Genomic DNA, 22,400 nt, shown 5'->3' with positions numbered 1-22,400 from the left:
ATTAAAGTTGAATTAGATTAATTACTTTAATTAGGATTAAGAGATTAATCACTAATGTAAACAATTGTGGATTTGAGCCTTCGTTCATATAAAATGACATTATTTTACATTCTTTCTTTATTAGAGAGAACAATTGTACAAACTACGTAAATAGCACTTGTAAGAAGCCCCTAAATCTTTTTTTTTTTTTGTACAAACTTCATATATAACTAACCAATTTAATCATTTAGGTCAATTAATTAATTTCTTAAACAGTCTTGTCAGTTTGTATTTCAGACATTTGAACAAATTAAAAGTTCTAACTTAAAAATTATTATTATTATATTTTTAAAATGTAACACTTCTAAAGCCATTCATTTAATTGGTCCGATGCTCATATTCATTTTTTTTTTATTTTCTCCAAATTATTTTACAAAATTCATAAAATATAATATAATATGATATAACGATATTTCAGTATTTTTCCACTAAATTTATCTTTTAGCATTCTATATTAAAATTTATATATAAAACCTCTTTTAGGATATTTTATGTTATAACTTGAAGATAAATAATTTTATTTAGCCAAATGTCTATGTAAGGTAAAGAACCAAATATATATATGGTAAAAATATTCTCAATAATATTCTTTACATGTTTTTCTATTAAATTATGATTAATTAATTTTTTATTTTAATTTATCTTAAAATGTGTATGTATCTTAATAGTATTTTATATTTTATTTCTCGATTATTCTTTTATTAATAAAATAGAGAAATAAGTGAAAAGAAAAAAATATGACTATTGAAAAGAAAGTTTAGAAAAATGAAAAAAATAATATACTTTCTATAATATCCGACTGTTTTCATCTTATTTTTACATCATTTTCAACAAAGTTTTCATTTCTCAAGCAAAGAAAAGAAGAAAAATAATTGAAAATCCTAAAAGAAATAAAAAGAAAAAGAGAAAATCACACGTGGCATTATCTGTGGACAAAACAGTGTTTTGACTTTTATGCGTAAAAAAGGCCCAATAGGTTCAGGTGCTGACACGCATAGCCTATACCCTTAAACCAAAGGAGAAAAAGGCCTTTTCTCTCTCTCTCTCTCTCTCTCTCTCTCTTCCACATCATTGGATGCTCTCTTATCCATTTATCCATTTCCTCTATTTATGTACTTCTACTAGGAAACTCCTTGTAGTATTTAATTCCTTTTTATAGTATCGCCATAATCATGTTTTAGGAGTGAATTCCTCAATGTTAATGATTAATTTAGCATTATTACCTTTTTTTTTTTTATTTCTTTATATTTCTTGTTATTTATTTTTAAAAAATTAACTTAATAAATAAGCAAAATAAAAATTAATAGAAAATTATATATTTACTTTGTAAATATATTCTCAATTTTAAATACATCAATTATGCCATTACAAGATGTGACAATGTGCTTTTTGGAAACTTACTTCTTTATGAAAATGAGCTAATAAATGCAAGTAAATAAAACTCATACATCTAATTAGAATATTAATCTAAATTTAATTTATATATACTAAATATCATATATTATATTATATAATAATCATGTCTTATTAATTTTTTAATGATGCATACCCATCTTAAGAAAATTGATTTAAGCGAACTATAAACTTGTAAAGACATAAATGATGAGAATCTATAATGGAATGACTCGTGTTTTGATATAAATTCATGACCCATCTATGATTATATTTTTATCCAAACAGCCCTCAAAAATGTAAGAGCCACCATTTCAGTCGCATTAAAATCGTTTTCCAAGCATATCTAATTATTACCCGTAGGATGAAATTCTTCCCTCTCTTAATCATTTTCTTATTGTATTTTTTAACCTCTTCTTTAATCCTATACTAAATACAGCCTAAATATCTAATATATTTCCTTAATACTCATATTTATTAAGAGGCTAGCCATGAAAAGAACTTAAAAACCTTATTCTTCTTATAATACATTTCGAACATTTAAGTTAAAAATCATTAAGAGCAGAAGGGCTTTCATTACATCTTAGTTGTTGATAATTAGGAGGAATGAAAAAAGCCTTAAATTACCATTTCTCCTCCATCGCCATCAAATACTACAAGAGAGAGTTCTCCATGCATGTGGGCATGGCAGCTAGAGGTTCTTCTGTAAGTTCAGTTCCTTTCTTCCTGGCGCTCACTCTCTGCATCTTCTCGGGTCATCATGTTTCTTACATCTCTGTTTGATTTCATGGGGTTTCGACACGTGGAGCCACCTGATTCCTACCACCTCGTTAAAGCCTCCTTGTGATCATCATCTCGCAATCTCTCAACCTCGTATTGTTGCTGTCAATATGCTGTGCTGACAGTTACTGCTGTAATTTTGACCAACCCCATGCGAAGACAAATCTATATATCATATGAAAATGGTAAATTTTTCTTTTCTATTTTGGGTTTTAATACTTAAAACCCACATCACTCTTTTCCCAATAAATGAAGAGTTTTCTTTTGTGTTGCTTTCGCCATCAACTTTGACCTGGCCTGACTGAAACCCATTGGTAAAACAGCTTGGCTTTTTTTTTTTTTTTTTTAATCAACTTTTTGCCATCAGCTTTAATACGTCCATTTTGATTTATTTGTTAATTTATATTTTATAGAGTTATTTATTGATTAATATCACTGAATTTTTATCAAATTAGATTTTGAATAATTCATAAGAATATAATTTATTTATAGTGATATAATGTGGTTAAAAAATTTATATTATACTGAATAAATAAAAGCTTTTATCTTTTTGTCTTAATATTATTGTATACTTACGATATAAGAGCGGTTCAAAAATATAAATTTCTTGATTAACTTTTGACAATATTTTTAAGATATATTTATATTAAATTTTCTATAAAAATCGTTTAAGTTTAAAATATAAAAATCTATTGCATATAATAATAATAATATCTGCATTAGTTAATTAAAATATCTTTCATAATTATTTATTACATCGACAATTAGAAAGAGAAATAGAAAAGAAAGGTGATATTCTTAAGATGAAACGAATATTTACAGCCCTTTAAAAGTAAAAAAGAGCGGTAAACGGTCAAAGATGGTTGGAAGCAATGGAAACAGACAGTGGACTGCGTGCGTGCTTTTGAAGGAATCAAGGCCACACGGTTGGCCATCTCATCTCGACTCTTATTATTATTATAGTAATTAAAATCACTAACAATAATTATTATTTCTTAATTGAATTTCCCAATACGAAAATAGGATTCATTAAGCACTTAATACGGGGTAATTTTCTACTAATCACTTGTACGGCTGTTTGTCTTCTTTTGGGCTAGGTAAATATATATATATATATATTTTAAATAGAATATAATTAACCTTAGCTTGTGAGACAATTTGGTGTAATTTATGAAACTAATTAATAATGTTTGTTGTTGTAATTGTAAGTTAGATATTTTCTGAAAATTACTAATTATTATCTGAGAATGAATAATTAAGTTAAATTTTAAGTTAAATAAGAAAATAAAACTGTCCAAATTATTTAATGAAGATTTTAAGTTAAAGTGTAGTATTTGATCATTTCGCGGGTAATTTGTCCAGCTGGTACCAATCCTTAGTATTATATATCAATTTGATATCAAGACTTTAATTTGAATCAATTTGGTACCAAACGTACGTAAAAGTATATCAATTTAGTTCAAATGTCTAATTTCCGACAACCAGTGGTGACGTGGCATGCTGAGTAGGTATATTCCAGTTGTTTTGCCCCCTCAGCGTGTGCCACGTCAATTAATGAACTTGAGTCAGTAAAATCCCTAATTTAAATCACAATTCCCCTAATTATTCTCCTAATTTCCCCTAAATCAACCCTAATTCTATTCCCCCCTAATTCTTGCAGCAGCATTGCCTCTGCACTTTCCGTTAACATCTCATGTTAGTTCCTTTCACTTCAATGAATATTACTCTTGAGAACGAGATGTGTTATTGCAGCTGAGGAAGGAATTCCATGACTTCCTCTTTCAATTTGCAGAGTAATTGGACCAGACCTCCTTGTATTGGAAATTTAAGCATATGGTTTGGGATTGTTTGTTCCGATTGGCACGTCACTCACCTTGTCCTTGAAGGGATCCAGCTCTCGGGTTCTCTCCTCCCTGCATTCTTATGCCACATTACTTTTCTCACCACACTCAGCTTTACAAACAATTTATCTTTGGACCTCTTCCTAATCTCACAAATCTTGCTCACTTGCAATCTGTTTTGCTTTCATACAATCGATTCGCGGGTTCAATCCCTTCCGACTACATCGAATTGCCAAGTCTTCAACAGTTAGAGCTTCAACAGAATTATTTGCAGGGTCAAATTTCGCCTTTCAATCAGTCTACATTGATAGATTTCAATGTTTCTTACAATTACCTCCAAGGTTCAATTCTTGAAACATATGTTCTTCGAAGGTTCCCAGAGACTTCCTTCAGTAACTTGGATGTTTGTGGCTTTCCATTAAAACTCTGCCCAGTTCCACCTCCTCCACCTGCCATTTTGCTACCTCCGCCTATAATTCCACCCAATGATAGGAAAAAGAAACTTCCAATTTGGAGCATTGTATCAATTGCGGTGGCAGCTGCCTTGATTCCCTTCCTGCTTGCCTTTATTTGCTTTTGCTGCTATAAGTAGGCGCACAACAGGAATATACCTGTCTTTGACTTGGATGATTTGCTAAGGTCATCAGTAGAAGTGTTAGGGAAGGGGAAACTTGGCACTACCTATAAATCAAACCTGGAATCCAATGTTGTCGTTGCTGTTAAAAAAGTCAAGAATATGAATTGCTTGAGCAAGAAAGAATTTATCGAGCAGATGCAGATGCTGGGAAAACTAAGGCATGAAGAGAGGGGAATAGAATTAGGGTTGATTTAGGGGAAATTAGGGATAATTACGGGAATTGGGGATTTAATTTAGGGATTTTGCTGACTCAGATTTATTAATTGCCGTGGCACACGCTGAGAGGGCAAAACAACCAGAATATACCTACTCAGCATGCCACGTCACCACCGGTTGTCAGAAATTGGACATTTGAACTAAATTGATATACTTTTACATACATTTGATATCAAATTGATTCAAATTAAAGTCTTAGTATCAAATTGATATATAATGCCAGCTAGGCAAATTACCCTCATTTCGCTAAGACATTATTATTATTACATATGATAGTTCCCAAATAGAAGCACATTTTCTAGGCTAAGACACAACCTGTAATACTAAAAGGAATTCAACTTCAAGAAACACACAACTAGAAGAGGCTAATAATTAAGGAACATTTTGTTTTGGGCATGCATATATATGAACTAGAGCTCATCCTTGCCGGAGGAAGGTGGTTGCTTAATGTCTGATCGCTGCTTGATAGGGTAGGATGCCTCCAAAGTTATACCACACAGTCCCTCCTCCACATCATTCTCTCTTTGCATTCTTATGAATCCATTCTCTCCCCATTCGCTGCCCCATGAATTCTTCACTATCCAATACTTGGTTCCATCTTGAGTTGCTCCGTATCCCACCAGTGCCACCCCATGGTTTAGCTCTGTCCCGCAGTCTCCTGTGTAGACTCCCTGTGCAGTTACAACATAATTCATTCTTTAGCATTCTCTGATATGAATTGGTTGCAATTTGTACATTTCTTGGGCGGGCAGAAAGGAAAAAGAAAACTGAATCATTGGCATAACGAAAAAATAAAAAGAAAATGATGTACTCATTGGTTTAGTTAATCAAGAAACTTGCCTCAGAGTAGAACTGAAAATCCTGGCCACCAGCGTCTATTGCAATTGACACAGGTTGGTTGGCAACAGCTTGCATCAATGCATGCTCATCATTTTCTGGTACCATTTCATACCCATCAATAGTCACCATAGGAGTATTCATCTGCAATAATCCCATGCGGGTGAATGAATATATATATATATATATATATATATATATATATATATATATATATATATATATATAATATATGTGCTAAATTTGGTTATCAATGAAACTTTGTTTTTTCCTTTCTTTGGTAAATATAAAATTTACCTTGGCTGAGTCACAGTATCCATCTTTGGCTCTATAAGGGTAGTTATTCTCTGTTGTTAATCCGCCAGTCTTCTCAATAAAACTGAATGCCTGTTCCATTAAGCCTCCATCACAACCATGGTTCACAGAGTTGCAATCAACCAACTCCTGCTCAGATAGAGAGATTAATTCTCCTGTTTTGATTTTGTTAATACCCTCCACTGCAGCTACGCTTGAAAATGCCCAACAACTTCCTGTGACACGAGCAATCTTATTGAATAAAAATTGAGCAATATATATGCATTAGTCTAGTCTAGAAAGTAATATATTAAAGGCTTTATTGGCATGTACGAGTTGTTATCCTTGTAGACTATGCAGATTTGGGCCATTAATTGAATGTTGATATCCTTATTTAATCCTTCCCATGGAGCAATATCAATTCCCAGACCACTTTATTGCTCGTAGAAGTGAATAGGTAAATCCCATTATTGAGGGCGAATATACTATCATATTATGCATCTAAGTTTGAACTCGAAACCAGACCAACTTAGCACTCAATCTCCCTCCCTGATGTTCAAACTCGAACTCGAACTACAAAGATATTAAGACTTACCGCATTTGCCTTGATCCTTAACTCCAGTGACAGCTCCTTGCTTCCTCCAATCAATTGATGAAGGAAGATTAGAAGTATTCTCATGTGCGAACCCTGTTTGCCTCCTAGAACCATGGAACATCCTGTAGTGACTAACCTTGGAGCCACCATAGTGTTGGAGAAACTCATGATTGGTCATATCAGCAAACTTATTGAGTCTCAACTTGTAAGGCCTGTCCTTTTGGTTCACCTTGTGAATATGCTTCAAGTTTTCCTTGAAAACATTGAAACGCTGATTTTTCTCGGTGAGGCTACGAGAGACAGTATGATGGCTTCGCCATCTTTCGTACAAGTTCCAGAGACTCTCTTCCGAAGCCAAGTCCTCCTCCTTGTAATCAAAACTCCGAGCCACTTTCAGCACCAACACTAGTGAAAGTGCCAACAGGATAATCTTTCTTGCTTCCATATTGAATGATACTTAGTAAAATTTTAGCAAAGTTGTTTGATTTAGCTTCGTAATGCAAGAACGTTCTTATATACTCATGGAGAAGAGATGGGAGTATATAACTTTTTCTAAGCTTTAACCAAAAATCGAGCAGAAAAGCGTAAAGGAGGTTAAGGATTAAAAAACGGCTATAAGAATCATCTTTGTGGCAACAACAGAAAGATAAGTAGATATGTGTATATACATATAATCATGGCGAATTATTGGAGTCATTGACAGCCTTTTCAGAAAAAGAAGAGTAGAAAAAGAGTGTTTCTTTTTTTACGGTTAGTTGTCTGTTTCTAGGGTTGAGCGTTGCTCATCTTGGGTCCATTTTTGAATCAACATGCAGACCTCGTTCCTATTGCTTAACTTGTTCGACGAGGGTGACGATTGAATTGGTGGTCTGTTTAACAGAAGAAGATGGGAACTGATTATGTAGCTAGAGGTTTATAAATAACATGGTTGTGGAAGTGTTTTGCACTGGATCAGAGGCAAAGATTTAGCTAAAGCTACATTAAGCAATCCAGAAGCCATCATAGGAAATAGGACATAGGTGACCTCAAAATATTGGAATCTCAAGATTATTGCTACAAAAGCCAGGAGAGGCAGTAACTTAATTACCCTTCTTTCCCTTTTATTTAATGCGTAACATTCGACCAAGGCTAAGCAATCGTACAAAATCTGGAATGAATCTGAGTTCTGTCTTTTGCATTGGTTGCATTACTAATGAATCAATGTCATTTCGTGACAACAACCTCATTGGCCTTATTATTATTTTTTTTCCTTTTCCGTGATTTCTCGGAGAACTCCAAAGCGCAACCTATCAAAATTTCCTTGTTCAAAACATCTTATAATTTCTAATAGTTACAAAACTTGGGGTCTGACTACGGTTGATTCTAAGCTGCATTATTTTCACATTAATATTTAATGAGTTCTGCTCTCATCGTCTTTGAGCTTTTTCACCGGCTTTGGCGTCTTGACTAATTGCAGTATACTATGGGCACACATCGACGTTCGAATTGCAAGTTTATATCATGTCATGTCGGATAAGAACATCACAAAGTGGTAGCATATTGAGTGTAAGCATCCCAATATAAAAGCACCTTCCATTTATTCATTCTTTAGAAGTTAATTGGGTTCAATGTGAAACAGGGTTTAAAAAAGAAAAAGGAAAAAGCAAGTCAGTATACTTGAGTGATTTAAGAGAACTAATATTTCCTGGATGCAGTGGCCGCAGAAAGTTCACAAGGAAATAAACGGAAAGAAGCACAGAAAGCCACAAGCTCTCAGATAATGAACAATACATACTCATCATATCACATACTAAAAAAGAAAATAGCATTCCTATATGTGGATCTGATATAGCTAGACACAGCAGCAGTTGTGCATCAAAGAGTAGAAATTATCTTTTGCAGCTTTAAAAGGAAGGCTCCTGAAGATTGAAGAGATCTCAGACAGAAACACACTAAGTGGCTAACCCTAGTCAACTTTCTTAAGAAAAGTGTAAAGGTGGGCGTTACTTCTAGATGGCATCCACAGCTAATTTTTCATTCCAATATTAGATACAGGATCACTTCAAGATTGGGAATTACAGCATATTTACTAGAGGATGAATCATAATTGCTAAATAGAACTCATCCAGAGTATTAAACACTCATGCCAATGTTCTTACTTGTTGGTTCATCTAAACCTGAATGAAGAAACATTATAACCAAGAAGCTTTGCAGATATCAGATCGAAAACAAAAATACAGTAATCCATTTCCTCTTTAAACAAGAAGTGTTTGACAGGAAAATATGATGCCAATATCATTCATTCAAGGTGCATAGCAATCTTCTTTAGCTTTTACAAAGCAAATGAATGCAAATGCAGTAAGAATTGAATAAAAAGCAGATGAAATTACATATTCCATTAACTTCTGATGATAGAAACAGCTTGAAAATTGATAAAACAGAACAACAAAGTGCCCATGGCAATCATGGCCATCAACTCGTCAGGAAAATTATGCTTATGAGAACTAAATCTGACTCAGTAAACACAAAATTCAAGGAAAACAAGTAAAGAATACAAATAGAGAAACCAGCCAGCGGCATTAGAAGACTACATATTAAGCAAGAGAATCTTCCCTCTCTTTGTTTTGTCGAAGCAGCTCTTCCCTTACTCTCCTAATCTCTGCTTCTTTCTCCAATCTCTCCTTCTGTAACACCAGCAAAACAGATAAGCATTATTGAATAAACGCTTACTCTGAAAAAAAATGGGTAAATTATGGAAAACCCAACAAGCCAAAGGTCACTAACAGCAAAGCTTTGAACTTCGGCTTTGTATTACTACAAAATTTAATTTAAAGGTAGCCCAGTAGAACAAATAAAAATTAATATAAAAACGACCATAAACACATTCAGTTCCAAGAAACTTGAACAAAATGGGCAAATTAAGCAAAACCAACAAGACAAAACAGGAAACTGACAGCAAAGTTTTGAACTTATATCATTGTATAACAACAAAATATAATATATTTAAGGTTCCAAGTAGATCCGAATGAAAATTAACATCAATGGACATAAAAAAGTTAAGATTTCCAACAATTTTAAGCAGAATGTGAAACTGGTTAAAACCCCACAAGCCAAAGCGAAATCTACCGACAAAGATTTGAACTTCAGCATCGTATAACCACAAAACTATAATCTAAAGGTCGCCGGGTAAATCAGAATAGGAATTAAATTGAAATAGACAGATAGATAAAGATTGAAATTTTCTAGGGTTTCTCTCTGACTGGAAAAGGAGAAAGTAGTTTAATGAGTCAAATAAGAGACCTTTTCGTCTTGATGGAGAGCGATCCAGACATGAACTTTGTCCATTGACTGCCAGAATATAAAGGCTCCTAATGTCATCGCGAAATACGTTGCTACTTTCACCATTTTTTTTCTTCTTCTTCTTCTTTTACTTTTTCTTAGGCTTTCAGAGTTTGGAAGTTTTGGAATTTGCTGATCAATCAATAAAGATTGTATGCTCAAAACGACGTAGTATCAGTGGCATCTTCCACTGCATGATTTATTATTTATTATTTATTCTTTTGATAAATGTGCTTTAAATTCTCTATTCTCTTGGTGACATTTTATTACCAATTAATGGTTGTGGAGAAACTTCTAATGGGACCTCATCTATTTTCATAAATAAAAACTTCAATGATTCATTTCCTGATAGAGATTATTAAGCAATAAGCAGGAATGAAATTATAGTATAAATGAAATAAAAGAAAGTTCATATGGTTCTAGTCATTGATAAATGATATTTCTTGTTTTGTTTTTGCTTTCTTCTTTATTCTGTCTGCTAGTTCAAATGTAACCAATTCTTATGGAAATCATTAGGTAAGTGGAAAGCATAGACAACTTCTGCTTCTCTGGCTAAGGCTACCATCAAATTCAACTCTATGTCTTATGTAATAATTCCTGAGCCTCTCAGGGCAAATTATCTATGAAACTCTCCTTTTACTTTGTGAACTTTTTTGTATTTTATTATATTTAAGATTAAACAGATAGATAGACACATGGAGTTCAAACAAATATAAGATGATAAGCAATTTCCTGCATTTCTTTTTCAGACTTTATCTGGCCTGGAATCAATTACTTCTTGACAAAAATGTAAATATTATTGTATTATATTTTGGATTCATGTGAAAGTAAGTTTCATTCTGAGCTAGAAGAATAAGAACAGAAAGTAATGCACAATCCAATAACACACAAGAGAAAGCTCCAATTTTGGAATCTGGAAATTGGAGAAATTTGAAATGATCATGACATCTGACAATGCTATCATTAGAGTCACATAAATTGCCATCCTGTTTTGTTTTAACTAAAAGGGGTATTGAAAGGAAACAATCACAAGAACAAAAAAAAAAAAAAATCAGAAACTCAAGATCAGCAACAGCATAACTACATATAACACATGTCGCAATTTTTATAATATGGGGCTAATTAATGAAACTCTAGATTATTTTGCTGACCATTTCATTCCTGAGCTTTGAATTAGTTTACTCCATATGATGTTAAAATGGATAATTCTTGAAACGTTGGCTCTTTGTGGCTCATTCGTCAAACATAGATTCTCCATCACTATGCAGAACACATGATTAATAACATAGGTAATTGTACTTCTAATCATGTCCAAGGAAAACTCAATGACTCATAACATAAGTAGTTGGAATTATGGAAAGCAACATCCTGACAGGAGCATTGTGTCTTATCAAATGCCGGCTTAATCTGAAACCTTGAGGCATCAATAACTAGTGAAAGACAATAAGAGGAGGCAACTTCTAGTTAGCCTTCAACAATGTTGCTCCAGTAGTTGCTTAATGTGTGTCCGGACATAGCACTTGCAATTTAAATTGAATCATTTGTGTTCAAAGATTTCTGAAGCAGAGTTTTCAATATTGCAAGGAAGCTGCTGATATGGGGACTAAAGGAAACCTCTTTCGTTGCATTGATTGGACAGATAAAATTCTGATGTTAACTGGCACTTTGGGTAGCATTGGAGATGGGTTGTTGACACCACTTACCATGTTTACTCTCAGTGGCTTAATCAATGATTATGCTACTTCTGAATCTGGCACTTCTATATCTCTCTCCATTGAAGTAGTTAATAAGGTATGCACAAAATTTCTTTTTTCCTTCTTGTCCTTTTGGTTATAGTTCTCTTTCGCCTAGCACAGTAGCTAACAAACCCTGCATTTCGTATTACAGTATTCGCTAAAGCTGCTCTACGTTGCTATTGTTGTTGGATCATCTGGTTTCCTAGGTATGTCTAGTTCCTGACATTTGTGATAATAATATTCAAAAAGCACAAAAGTTTCTGCTTGCAAGAAAATCCCAGTTGCATCCTTTGCTTGCTAGATCCAATTCTTTTTTGGTTATGGTTCTCATGTTTTGCTTGATAATGAATTGATTCATGAAAACACTCGTGTATTTATTAAGGAGCACAACAGAAAATCCGCATACCACATAATCGATTAATATCAATCTGGTCTTAGTTAAGTCCTTGAACTCTGTGTCTATTATCTTGCAGAAGGAATTTGTTGGACAAGAACAGCAGAAAGACAGACATCTCGAATGAGAATGGAGTACCTAAAATCAGTCTTGAGGCAAGAAGTTGGATTCTTTGACAAGCAAGCTACTTCTAACACCACCTTCCAAGTCATCTCTGCCATTTCTTCTGATGCTCATTCAATCCAAGACACCATAGCCGATAAGGTCTTGAATCATAATGAGCAGTATGGTCTTTTACTACTTAGAAATCATATATTATAAAACTAACCCCATATTTTTTCCTGCAGATACCGAATCTATTGGCTCACCTCTCATCATTCATCTTTACTTTTGTAGTTGCCTTTGCACTTTCTTGGCGATTGGCGTTGGCAACCTTGCCATTTACAATCATGTTTATCATTCCAGGAGTTGCATTTGGGAAGCTACTAATGCACATAGGGACGATGGGAAAGGATGCCTATGCAGTGGCAGGAGGGATAGCAGAACAGGCAATCTCATCGATCCGTACAGTTTACTCATATGTTGGGGAGCAACGGACACTAGATAAATTTGGCAATGCACTTCTCAAGAGTATGGAGCTTGGCATAAAGCAAGGCCTTTCTAAGGGATTATTGATAGGGAGCATGGGAATGATTTTTGCAGCTTGGAGTTTTTTGTCCTGGGTTGGCAGTGTTCTTGTTACTGAAAGAGGAGAAAATGGCGGTGCTGTTTTTGTGTCCGGAACCTGTGTCATCTTGGGCGGAGTGTGAGTTTTTCATTCTTTTTTCCTTTTCATTTTTCCCCGTATCTTATTTTTAGGAGTTCTTTGTATGGATTCACTTTACAGTCTAGTCTGTAGTGTAATTGTGAATTTATGAACAAGTGTTAATACTTCAAGAGAAAGCTAAAAGTACTAATTCGAAAAGAATGCAATTAAGTAGTTTGAAACTTCCTAACTGAAAGGTTCTTGGAAAAAGAAAAAATGATTTCTTTATTATTATAACTGAGCTCAATCTTGCATCATTAGGTCCCTCATGAGTGCACTTCCAAATCTGTCTTTTCTATCAGAAGCAACAATTGTTGCTGCGCGAATTCACGAGATGATTGACCAGATTCCAGTTATAGACAATGAAGATGAAAAAGGGAAAATCCTACCAAATTTGAGAGGAGAAATTGAATTTAAGGAGGTTAACTTCAGCTACCCATCACGGCCAGATACCCCGATTCTGCAAGGACTCAATCTTAAAGTGCAAGCAGGTAAGACAGTAGGTCTTGTTGGAGGCAGCGGATCTGGTAAATCCACTATTATTTCTTTGCTTGAAAGATTTTATGATCCTGTAACTGGAGATATATTCCTTGATGGCTACAAGATAAAGAGACTTCAGCTTCAATGGCTGAGATCCCAAATGGGACTAGTTAATCAAGAACCAGTTCTCTTTGCGACATCTATAAAGGAGAACATTCTATTTGGCAAGGAAGAAGCACCCATCGAACTCGTTGTAAGAGCAGCTAAGGCTGCAAATGCTCATGACTTCATTGTGAAGTTACCTGATGGATATGAAACGCAGGTAATCAATGTTCTTAAATTAATTTTTTTTTTTTGTCCTGACAGGAATTTGACTTGGAAAAGTGTTAGCAATGCTTCAGGTAGGGCAATTTGGAGTTCAGTTATCAGGAGGACAGAAGCAAAGGATTGCAATAGCTAGGGCTTTAATCCGAGATCCAAAGATCCTTTTGCTTGATGAAGCAACAAGTGCTTTAGATTCAGAATCCGAAAAAGTAGTACAACAAGCCTTGGACAGGGCTTCAGTAGGAAGAACAACAATTATCATTGCCCACCGTCTTTCTACGATTCGTGAGGCTGATTTGATAATTGTTCTTGAATCTGGGAGAGTGATCGAATCAGGTTCTCACAATGAATTGATCCAAATGAACGACGAAGAAGGTGGAGTCTACAATAAAATGGTGCAATTACAACAATCAGCACAAGGAGAAAACTTCTACTCTCCCTATTCCCCAACAAAGGGGACAAACCATCGTAGATTGCATAGCGTGCATACTCCGCTGCATACAAGTGTGAAATCAAGTTATCACAGCAGTCCAGCTTCTGCCTTTAGCCCTGTATTCTCCATTAGTATGGCACATACAGTCCAAATTCCTTCCTATAATGAACAGATCGCTCCAAACTTAAATAATTCCTTTCGTACTCCCCCTTCTCAATGGCGTGTGCTAAAAATGAACGCACCTGAATGGAAGAGAGCATTCCTTGGGTGCCTTGGTGCTGCTAGCTTTGGAGCAATTCAACCAGCTCATGCTTATTGTCTAGGATCAATTATTTCAGTATATTTCCTGCCAGACTATTCCAAAATCAAATCAGAAACCAGAATCTATTGCTTTATCTTTTTAGGCGTAGCTTTTCTCAGTTTCTTTACTAATCTTCTCCAGCATTACAATTTTGCGATCATGGGAGAACGATTGACAAAAAGGGTGCGAGAAAAAATGCTTGAAAAAGTTCTCACCTTTGAGGTTGGTTGGTTTGATCAAGAGGAGAACACTAGTGCTGCCATTTCCGCTCGGTTTGCTACTGAGGCACTCTTGGTTCGATCCCTTATTGCAGACCGTATGTCGTTGCTCGTTCAGGTTTTCTTCAGTGCTTCTATTGCCTTTGTGGTTGGTCTACTGCTCTCATGGCGAGTAGCCATAGTTATGATTGCCATCCAACCACTACTTGTGGGAAGCTTTTATTCAAGAAGTGTTCTAATGAAAAATATGTCTGAAAGAGCTCAAAAAGCACAAACTGAAGGAAGCCAACTAGCTAGTGAAGCCATCATTAACCACAGGACTATTACTGCATTTTCATCACAAAAGAGGATATTGAAATTCTTCGAACAAGCAATGAAAGAACCCAAGAAGGAAACCACGAAGCAATCATGGCTTTCAGGTTTTGGTCTATTCAGCTCCCAATTTCTTACAACAGCTTCTGTAGCTATTACTTTTTGGTATGGAGGAAGGCTAATGGCTCAAGGAAATTTAACCTCCAAGCGCCTTTTTCAAGTATTCTTCCTTTTGATGAGCACAGGAAAGAATATTGCAGATGCAGGAAGCATGAGTTCTGATTTAGCAAAAGGCAGCAATGCCATCATATCAGTTTTTGCTATTCTTGATAGGAAAAGTGAAATCGAGCCAAATAACCCTAATGGAATCAAAATTAGAAGGAGTATTGAAGGTGACATTGAATTAAAGAACATCTTCTTCTCCTATCCAGCAAGGCCTACACAGATGATCTTTAAGGACTTGAGCCTGAAAATTGAAGCAGGAAAAACGATGGCACTTGTCGGACAAAGCGGTTCAGGAAAATCCACTATCATTGGACTAATTGAACGATTTTATGATCCGCAAGGTGGATCAGTCCTGATAGATGAATGTGACATCAAGAGCTATAACTTGAGAAAGTTGAGATCACATATTGCATTAGTGAGTCAGGAACCTACTCTTTTTGCAGGAACTATTCGCCAAAACATTGTTTATGGTAGTACAGAGGATGATGCTACGGAAGCCGAAGTCAGAAAAGCTGCAATTCTAGCCAATGCCCATGAATTCATAAGGTAACATATATTAACTATTAACAATTTCACTTAGAAACTCCAACAAGATTACTGATTTCTGATAAAGCTTTTCTGGATATTGCAGTTCCATGAAAGATGGATACGACACACTTTGTGGAGAAAGAGGAGCCCAACTATCAGGAGGGCAAAAGCAAAGAATAGCATTGGCCAGAGCAATACTAAAGAACCCAAAAATTCTTTTGCTAGATGAGGCAACAAGTGCACTAGATAGCGTATCAGAAAATCTAGTACAAGAAGCCTTAGAGAAGATGGCAAGTGAGAGAACATGTGTGATAGTCGCGCACCGACTGTCGACAATACAAAATGCAGATTCTATAGCTGTGATCAACAATGGAAAGGTTGTAGAACAAGGATCACACTCTGATCTACTAGCCATCGGACGCCAAGGTGCCTATTACTCTCTTATTAAGTTACAAGGTGGCCTTTCCCTGTAAAAGATACTACTACGATTTGAAGTAGTCAATCATGCTAGATTAAACATCTCTATGATGCCCAGTTTCAGCAATAGCCATAGTTGTTCTTCGCTTTGGTCAGCTTTTGATATTACATATGAAAACCTTTGAATTGTCAGCTGATCACTTTTCTGAAACTCAAAAGCTCTAAACAAAATTAAGTATCGAGTGGCAGCAGAAAAAGAAAATGTATCTATGGCTTGAGAAGATGCTTTCTTTCTTTCTTCCACTCATCTTTTACAAATCAATTCATAAACATTTTCAACCCGATTGTCATAATTTATACTTCAATAGATGATTGCAATACCTTCTATTTACAAATAAATATGTGTCATATTTTACAGTTAATGGAAAGTTAGAGCTTAAGATGGAGGAATAGATATGATTTTGCATTCTTTTTAATCAAAATGGGTGCCGGTATAAGAAATTTGGAAGGACTTGAAAGCACATATTTTTGACTAGTGAACTGAAATTAAAGGCTGTTTACTTCTGAAGTCAACTCCTTTGCTGAAAATTTTGAATGTAACCTTCTTGTCTAAGTTAATCAGGCATCGAGCCCTTCAATGAAGAACAACTGCTACTTCAATCAATTTGTTGCTCTTATTATATCATTCCTGATTTCAAGCTGAAAAATAAAATAAAATAATTCTGAGTACATGTGGAAATTCTTATGTTTTACCTAATCTCACTATATATTTCCAGTTATACAGTACAACAAATGATCAATACTTTGAAATATGTTTAAAAAATCAATATTCAACTTAATCATTTATTTATTACGTTATATATATTTGAAGTTCTTCCGTAGTGTATTCGGATGTAATATACATCTATCGAATTTTTACTGCTAGATTGGAGTCTTTTAATCCTAGTCATTAGATTAAGTAATCTGTTAACTGTTCCATAAAATCTGTAATCTTTTAGAATGGTTTTTCACCATAAATTATTAATTGTGTGAATTTCTTATACTATCATCTTCACACTTCTTAATTTGAAATTATTAACTCATTGAAATTTAAAAAATTAATTGAAAAAATTCGAGTCTCTCTTCTTAATTTCCTGACAATTTTTATTAAACTCGTTGATTTGGTCAGTCTATTTTACTTATTAAATTATTAGCTTAGGTTATAATACAAATGAAACCCATTATTAACCTAAGCAACCTGTTATATCAAATTAAAATTTACTTTATATTTACCTCTAATATCTACACTATATAAGTATTACTCAGCTAGAATCTAACCTATCTGAAGCATATTATTGTCCAAGCAAATATATGTGCCTGTAAATGTGAAAGGGAAGAAGATAACTTGCACCTGTTCCAATTACTGCTGTCTGGATAGTTACCGCTTTGTTTCATCAATTGAAAAATTAGTCTTATTCTCATGTGTTCATGATAATTGTATGTCGGAAAAGGTTAAACTCGTAGATTTTAAAATAGTTCAATCATATTTTTAAAATATAAAAATTAGAATTTTTATATTTTGAAGTTGATTTTATCCATTTTACAATATAGTAATACGAGATCTAGTTAGTTTTTAAAAAATTATTTTAATTATTTTTAACATATTTTTATGTATAAAAAAGTATTAGCTTTATCTTTTAACGAGTAAAGATCATTTTTCTCTCCTTTACCTTTATAAAGAAGAATCAACATCGCTATCATTAGTTAAGAAATAGTCAACTTTAAAATATAATTGATGTATTTTTTAAATTTTATGAATATAATTAAACTATTTTAAAATTTAAGAACTTAATTGCATTTTTGCCAAAAACTCAAAGGGTTATCCTACCTTTTGCCTCATATGTTCTATTTTGTTGGTTAAGTGGTCCATATTTTATTGCTTAAATATGCAAAACTAAGCATATGGGCATTCATTCAAGACATACAAATACAATAATATGAATTTTAAATTTAGTTTTATTTTAATTATAAAATTTTAATACTTTTAATTTAGTTATTTTAACTTTACTTTTAGTTATAATTAGTCACATTGTCCACAAAAAATTGACATATTATATTTCATTTTCTTAATTATCCTTTTCTAATTAGCTATTTTACTATGTATGAAGATTTTATTCAGAAAATAATTAAATTGAAACATGATTAAAGTTTAATAATCAAAGTAAAAAAATAAAATTTTATGATCAAAATAAAACTAAATTCAAAATTTAATAGCCATTTTTATTATTATCCTGCCAAATGCTATAATAAAAGGTTCACGGCCATTAGAACTTAAAATCTACCCTAATCTTTTAATTAAGTGTGGCTTAATCTCACTCTCCATCACAATATATAATAAGTAAGGGCATAGTGAATACTAGTTTCCATGCAATCATGGGAGGGGACCAACTCTATCTTAAATTCTAAAACAAGTTTCTTTTTTCTTTTTGTTCCTCCTTTTTTTGGGGGTAAGAAATATACAAGTAAATATGATTCCACGTCCACTCTTGTCCTTGTTCTTGACGTCTTGTATATGGATTTGAATTTTCAATGCACTCTGCTGTCAATTCTATGAAACATCCATTAGCTTAAGAACATTATTGTTTGAGATCAAAAAGAAAAAGAATAACTTTGCAAGTTGCATATAGATAATATAATCAACAAGACAATTGATGGAAACTTATATTATAGTTTATTAAGAAATTTTCACATATATTTTTTGATATAAATATATTATAGAAGTTATCAGTTCATATATATACACCTTTGATTGAAATGATGAGATATAATGAGTTGTCTTTGATGTGATTTATGCCCCACTTGTAATTTGACAAATATATAAAACTTATCTTTACTATGGTTTGTTCAAAATGACATAACCTTACATGTGGCTATTTGATTGGTGTCTTTTTATTTATTTATTTATATGTATATGCTTATGGATAAATAATGCACAAATACTTTTTCATCATTTAATTAAATGACTTGGATTAAAGTGCTTTTTGTTTCCTTGATTAAGATTAGTTGATGTGGAGATTTTGTGTTGATCTCTTTGTCGATTGGGATTTAATGAGTTTGGTGAAGACTTGTTATATACAAAATGGTCCTTGGTCTATAATTTGTATATGCTTTAGCAGACCAAGTACCCCAGGAAGATAAATGCTTATTGCTGAATCTTCCTCCTCCGCGGCTAGCTAGCTAGTTACCTCATAAACTTTTCAAGCAAATTCTAATTGCTTGGTCCAAGCTAGGTTCAATTCAGCTACTCTTTATATTCCATTCATTTGAAGCTTTAATAATGGTGCTCTTCAAAAAGACATCCCCTATTTTGAATAAACAATTTGTTGACACTGTTTTTCCTAGCTCCTTCTAAGGGCAAAGATGGATATACTAATTTTGAGAAAAATACTTACTGTTGGGATGTATTTGTCAAGTGGATAGATGAGTAAATGTATTTATTAGAAATTGATTTAACTTTGAGAAATTTTTTTATTGATTATTCATACCATCAAATTAATAGATAAAAACATATATTTGTATTTATTGTTATTATATGGTTGAGTAAGTATTAGTATTTATCATTTAAATATACACTATTCAGATTACAAGTCATTCACTTGTTTATTGCAATGTCACTTATTTTAAATGAAAATGTCTCATGTAAGTAAAAGAAAAGAAATTAAAAGGATATTTGAGGCTTAATTTAAATGGTAAGAACATTTAATTTATAAGTGAGGGTTCTCATATTTGAGTTTTCTACATTGTACTACATAAATTTTCGCCTTTACAATTAGTGTAAATGACAGATTACCCTCCATTATGTAGCCCACGGCCTATAAATATTTTTTTCTCAGATATTCTTTCCTTTGTATGAAAAACAAAAGAAACTAAAATAAAAGCGAATTTAGATTAAAGGGACACAAAATTAAAGTTGAGCCCTAACTAATACAATCTAATTAATTTGTCAATGAATTTGATGATATAAATTAAGTCTTATTGCTTAGGTCATGAACATGCTTTTCTTTTAATAGGCACATAATTCCACAAGAATTAGTTGTATCTAGAAATCTGAGTTGATATAAGAACGATGGTGACATGATGCTCTAATTAAAAATGGAAGTCTATTAATTCCTAAACTAACATGAAAACAGATTTGCAGAAATGAAACTCAGCAATCAATCTTCATTTCTAAATATACAAGTATGCATACAGAACTAGCATGTGAGGGAAAAACTACTAGGGCACTTATAATTGCTCTTCTACAACTGACTCCAACTATACTTTACCTTTTCTACTAATTATTAAGTATTTACATGAAGAAATACATGACAAATAAATAAAGGGTTACGTTGATTTTTCAAATGGTTTGTTAATTTTAGAGATAAAATTGATATATAAAAATGAGATTAAATATAATCATCTCATTAAATGAGTGTGATAGATCATATTATACAAACAATATTTATAAATAATAAATTTTAATTTGATGAATTAAAATTGTCTCTAAAATTATAAAGTTTTAAATTGAAGAATTGGAGCTGACATTCTTTTAAAAGAAGTGTTTAAAAGTAAAATAAAAAAAGAAAAAAGAAGTCAGAAAATATAAATACAATGATTAAGCAGTAGATAGAACTCAACTTTCTACACATCGAATTGTTTGACTCAGGGGTGGAGGGAGAGCCGACAATGGGGGCGCCATGGCCCCCATAGTTATATTTTTCTTAATAATTCCTTAAGATTCTTAATTTGGCCCCTCTGGAAAGATAATTATGTACCTTTGCCCCCCTATAGAAAATTATGTGCCTTTGCCTCCTTAAAGAGAACTCTTGAGTAGGGATAGCAACATATACAACATCTTTAGGTATTCGGTTTTTATAAGACGAGTTCAAAAAGTATATAATCGAATTTATGTAAATTTGAGTTTAATTTGATTAGGTTTTATGAATTTTTTCCATGTTTGTTACAATAGATTATTTTTTTTTAAAATTTAACTTTTTTTTTATTTTTTGATATCATTAATATGCTTACATGAAACGAATTCATTAAATTATTATCTAAATCTTTTTATATAAATGAAATTTTATTGATTAGGATTCTCATTGTCCTTTTAATACTTATAAAAATTTATATTCAAGCGGATTTAGATACCATGTTCGTAGCACAAATTAAATTTAAAATGTGTACAAATGGTGAAGTTAATTTTTTAAATAGATATAAAATATATTCGAATAGTTATATTTTAAAGAGAACAATTTCAAAAATATAATAAGATCAATAAATATTATAAAGATTTAAAAGAAATATATAATTTTTAATTTTTTTTTAAATATATACGATATATGATAATTTTTCGATTGTTTTACTAAAGACAATCGAAAATCAATGAACTCAGAAAAAAAGAGTTAAAAAACATATTTCTAATATTTCAACACAATAAAAACAAAATAAAAACCTGTAATTTTGATTTTAAAAAATTAAGAAAATTAAAATTTATGATATTTTTTTCTATTTTAAATAAATTCGGGCTGCGATACCTTTAATTGGAGGGATAATCCTACCAGTTACGATAACTACTCCAGAATCTTCCCTGACTACTATCACTCCTGCTTCGAACATTGCATATGGCGATGAGGTGAAGAAACAGCTTCAACTTCACCAACTTCTCTGCTCCGAAAATATCAGCAGAAACATGCTATGCTCAAATGACGACAAGCCGAAAACTTGAGGGGCCTAATTGATGAAACAAATAGGAATACACAGACGCACAACCACTGTCTCTCTTTGTTGGAGCATGAAAACGCGTTTTGCTGCACCTGAGGTTGACCATCGATCCCTAGTGTAAATTATCAGGCAGCCAGGCAACTGGCTACCTACCATAATTTCCTTATAGATTCATAAATGATAATTATCAAAAATATGGCCCATTGACTCTACCGCCGCGGTATTACCCGCTAGCTGTTGCTTTTTTCCACACAAAAAATGACAACCTGAATTACACTCGGCAGCGGTATTTGGACATAAATACAGGAGGGAAAAAACCAAGACAGCAGCTGGCCTTTGGATCCTTCACTTTTTGGATTTTTCATTATTACTAACATAAGCTGAATCCTGCTTCTTTTCAATATATATATATATACTATATTAAACAAATATTCAAAAAATTTAAATATCTTAATCTTCTAATATTATAATACCACTTTAAGAACGAAATATATATTACAAATCTTATCAATAGAGATGTGCAAAATCTCTTAAAAAAT

The 22,400-nt window shown here is 32.8% G+C and overlaps 3 protein-coding genes and 1 long non-coding RNA gene across 4 annotated transcripts; 1 reads left to right on the top strand and 3 right to left on the bottom strand.

The window, feature by feature from the left end:
- Window positions 1–5,082: 5,082 nt before the first annotated feature.
- Window positions 5,083–7,118, bottom strand: LOC8285462 (vignain-like). Its single transcript, XM_002515002.3, has 4 exons — window positions 6,632–7,118; window positions 6,040–6,272; window positions 5,746–5,886; window positions 5,083–5,576 (listed from the first exon to the last, which is right to left on the bottom strand). The coding sequence occupies exons 1-4, from the start codon at window positions 7,074–7,076 to the stop codon at window positions 5,316–5,318; spliced, it is 1,080 nt and encodes a 359-aa protein (XP_002515048.1). The 5' UTR covers window positions 7,077–7,118; the 3' UTR covers window positions 5,083–5,315.
- Window positions 7,119–8,980: 1,862 nt separating this feature from the next.
- Window positions 8,981–10,099, bottom strand: LOC107260925. The gene is made up of 2 exons (XM_015716763.3): window positions 9,911–10,099; window positions 8,981–9,294 (listed from the first exon to the last, which is right to left on the bottom strand). The coding sequence occupies exons 1-2, from the start codon at window positions 10,013–10,015 to the stop codon at window positions 9,205–9,207; spliced, it is 195 nt and encodes a 64-aa protein (XP_015572249.1). The 5' UTR covers window positions 10,016–10,099; the 3' UTR covers window positions 8,981–9,204.
- A 1,446-nt stretch (window positions 10,100–11,545) lies between these two features.
- LOC8285463 (ABC transporter B family member 15) lies at window positions 11,546–16,403 on the top strand. The gene is made up of 7 exons (XM_015716762.2): window positions 11,546–11,740; window positions 11,837–11,891; window positions 12,159–12,343; window positions 12,427–12,884; window positions 13,146–13,686; window positions 13,766–15,723; window positions 15,809–16,403. Exons 1-7 carry the CDS (start codon window positions 11,546–11,548, stop codon window positions 16,176–16,178), a joined length of 3,762 nt encoding a protein of 1,253 aa, XP_015572248.1. The 3' UTR covers window positions 16,179–16,403.
- Window positions 16,404–18,356: 1,953 nt separating this feature from the next.
- LOC125370531 lies at window positions 18,357–22,288 on the bottom strand. Its single transcript, XR_007216566.1, has 2 exons — window positions 21,675–22,288; window positions 18,357–18,709 (listed from the first exon to the last, which is right to left on the bottom strand). It is a non-coding gene; the product is annotated as an uncharacterized LOC125370531 (long non-coding RNA).
- Between the last annotated feature and the right edge of the window lie 112 nt (window positions 22,289–22,400).

Source organism: Ricinus communis, chromosome 7 (assembly GCF_019578655.1).
Source record: "Ricinus communis isolate WT05 ecotype wild-type chromosome 7, ASM1957865v1, whole genome shotgun sequence".
NCBI classification, from domain to species: Eukaryota; Viridiplantae; Streptophyta; class Magnoliopsida; order Malpighiales; family Euphorbiaceae; genus Ricinus; species Ricinus communis.
The sequence above is the reverse complement of the archived record's forward strand: the minus strand, read 5'-3'. Positions and strand labels throughout refer to the sequence as shown.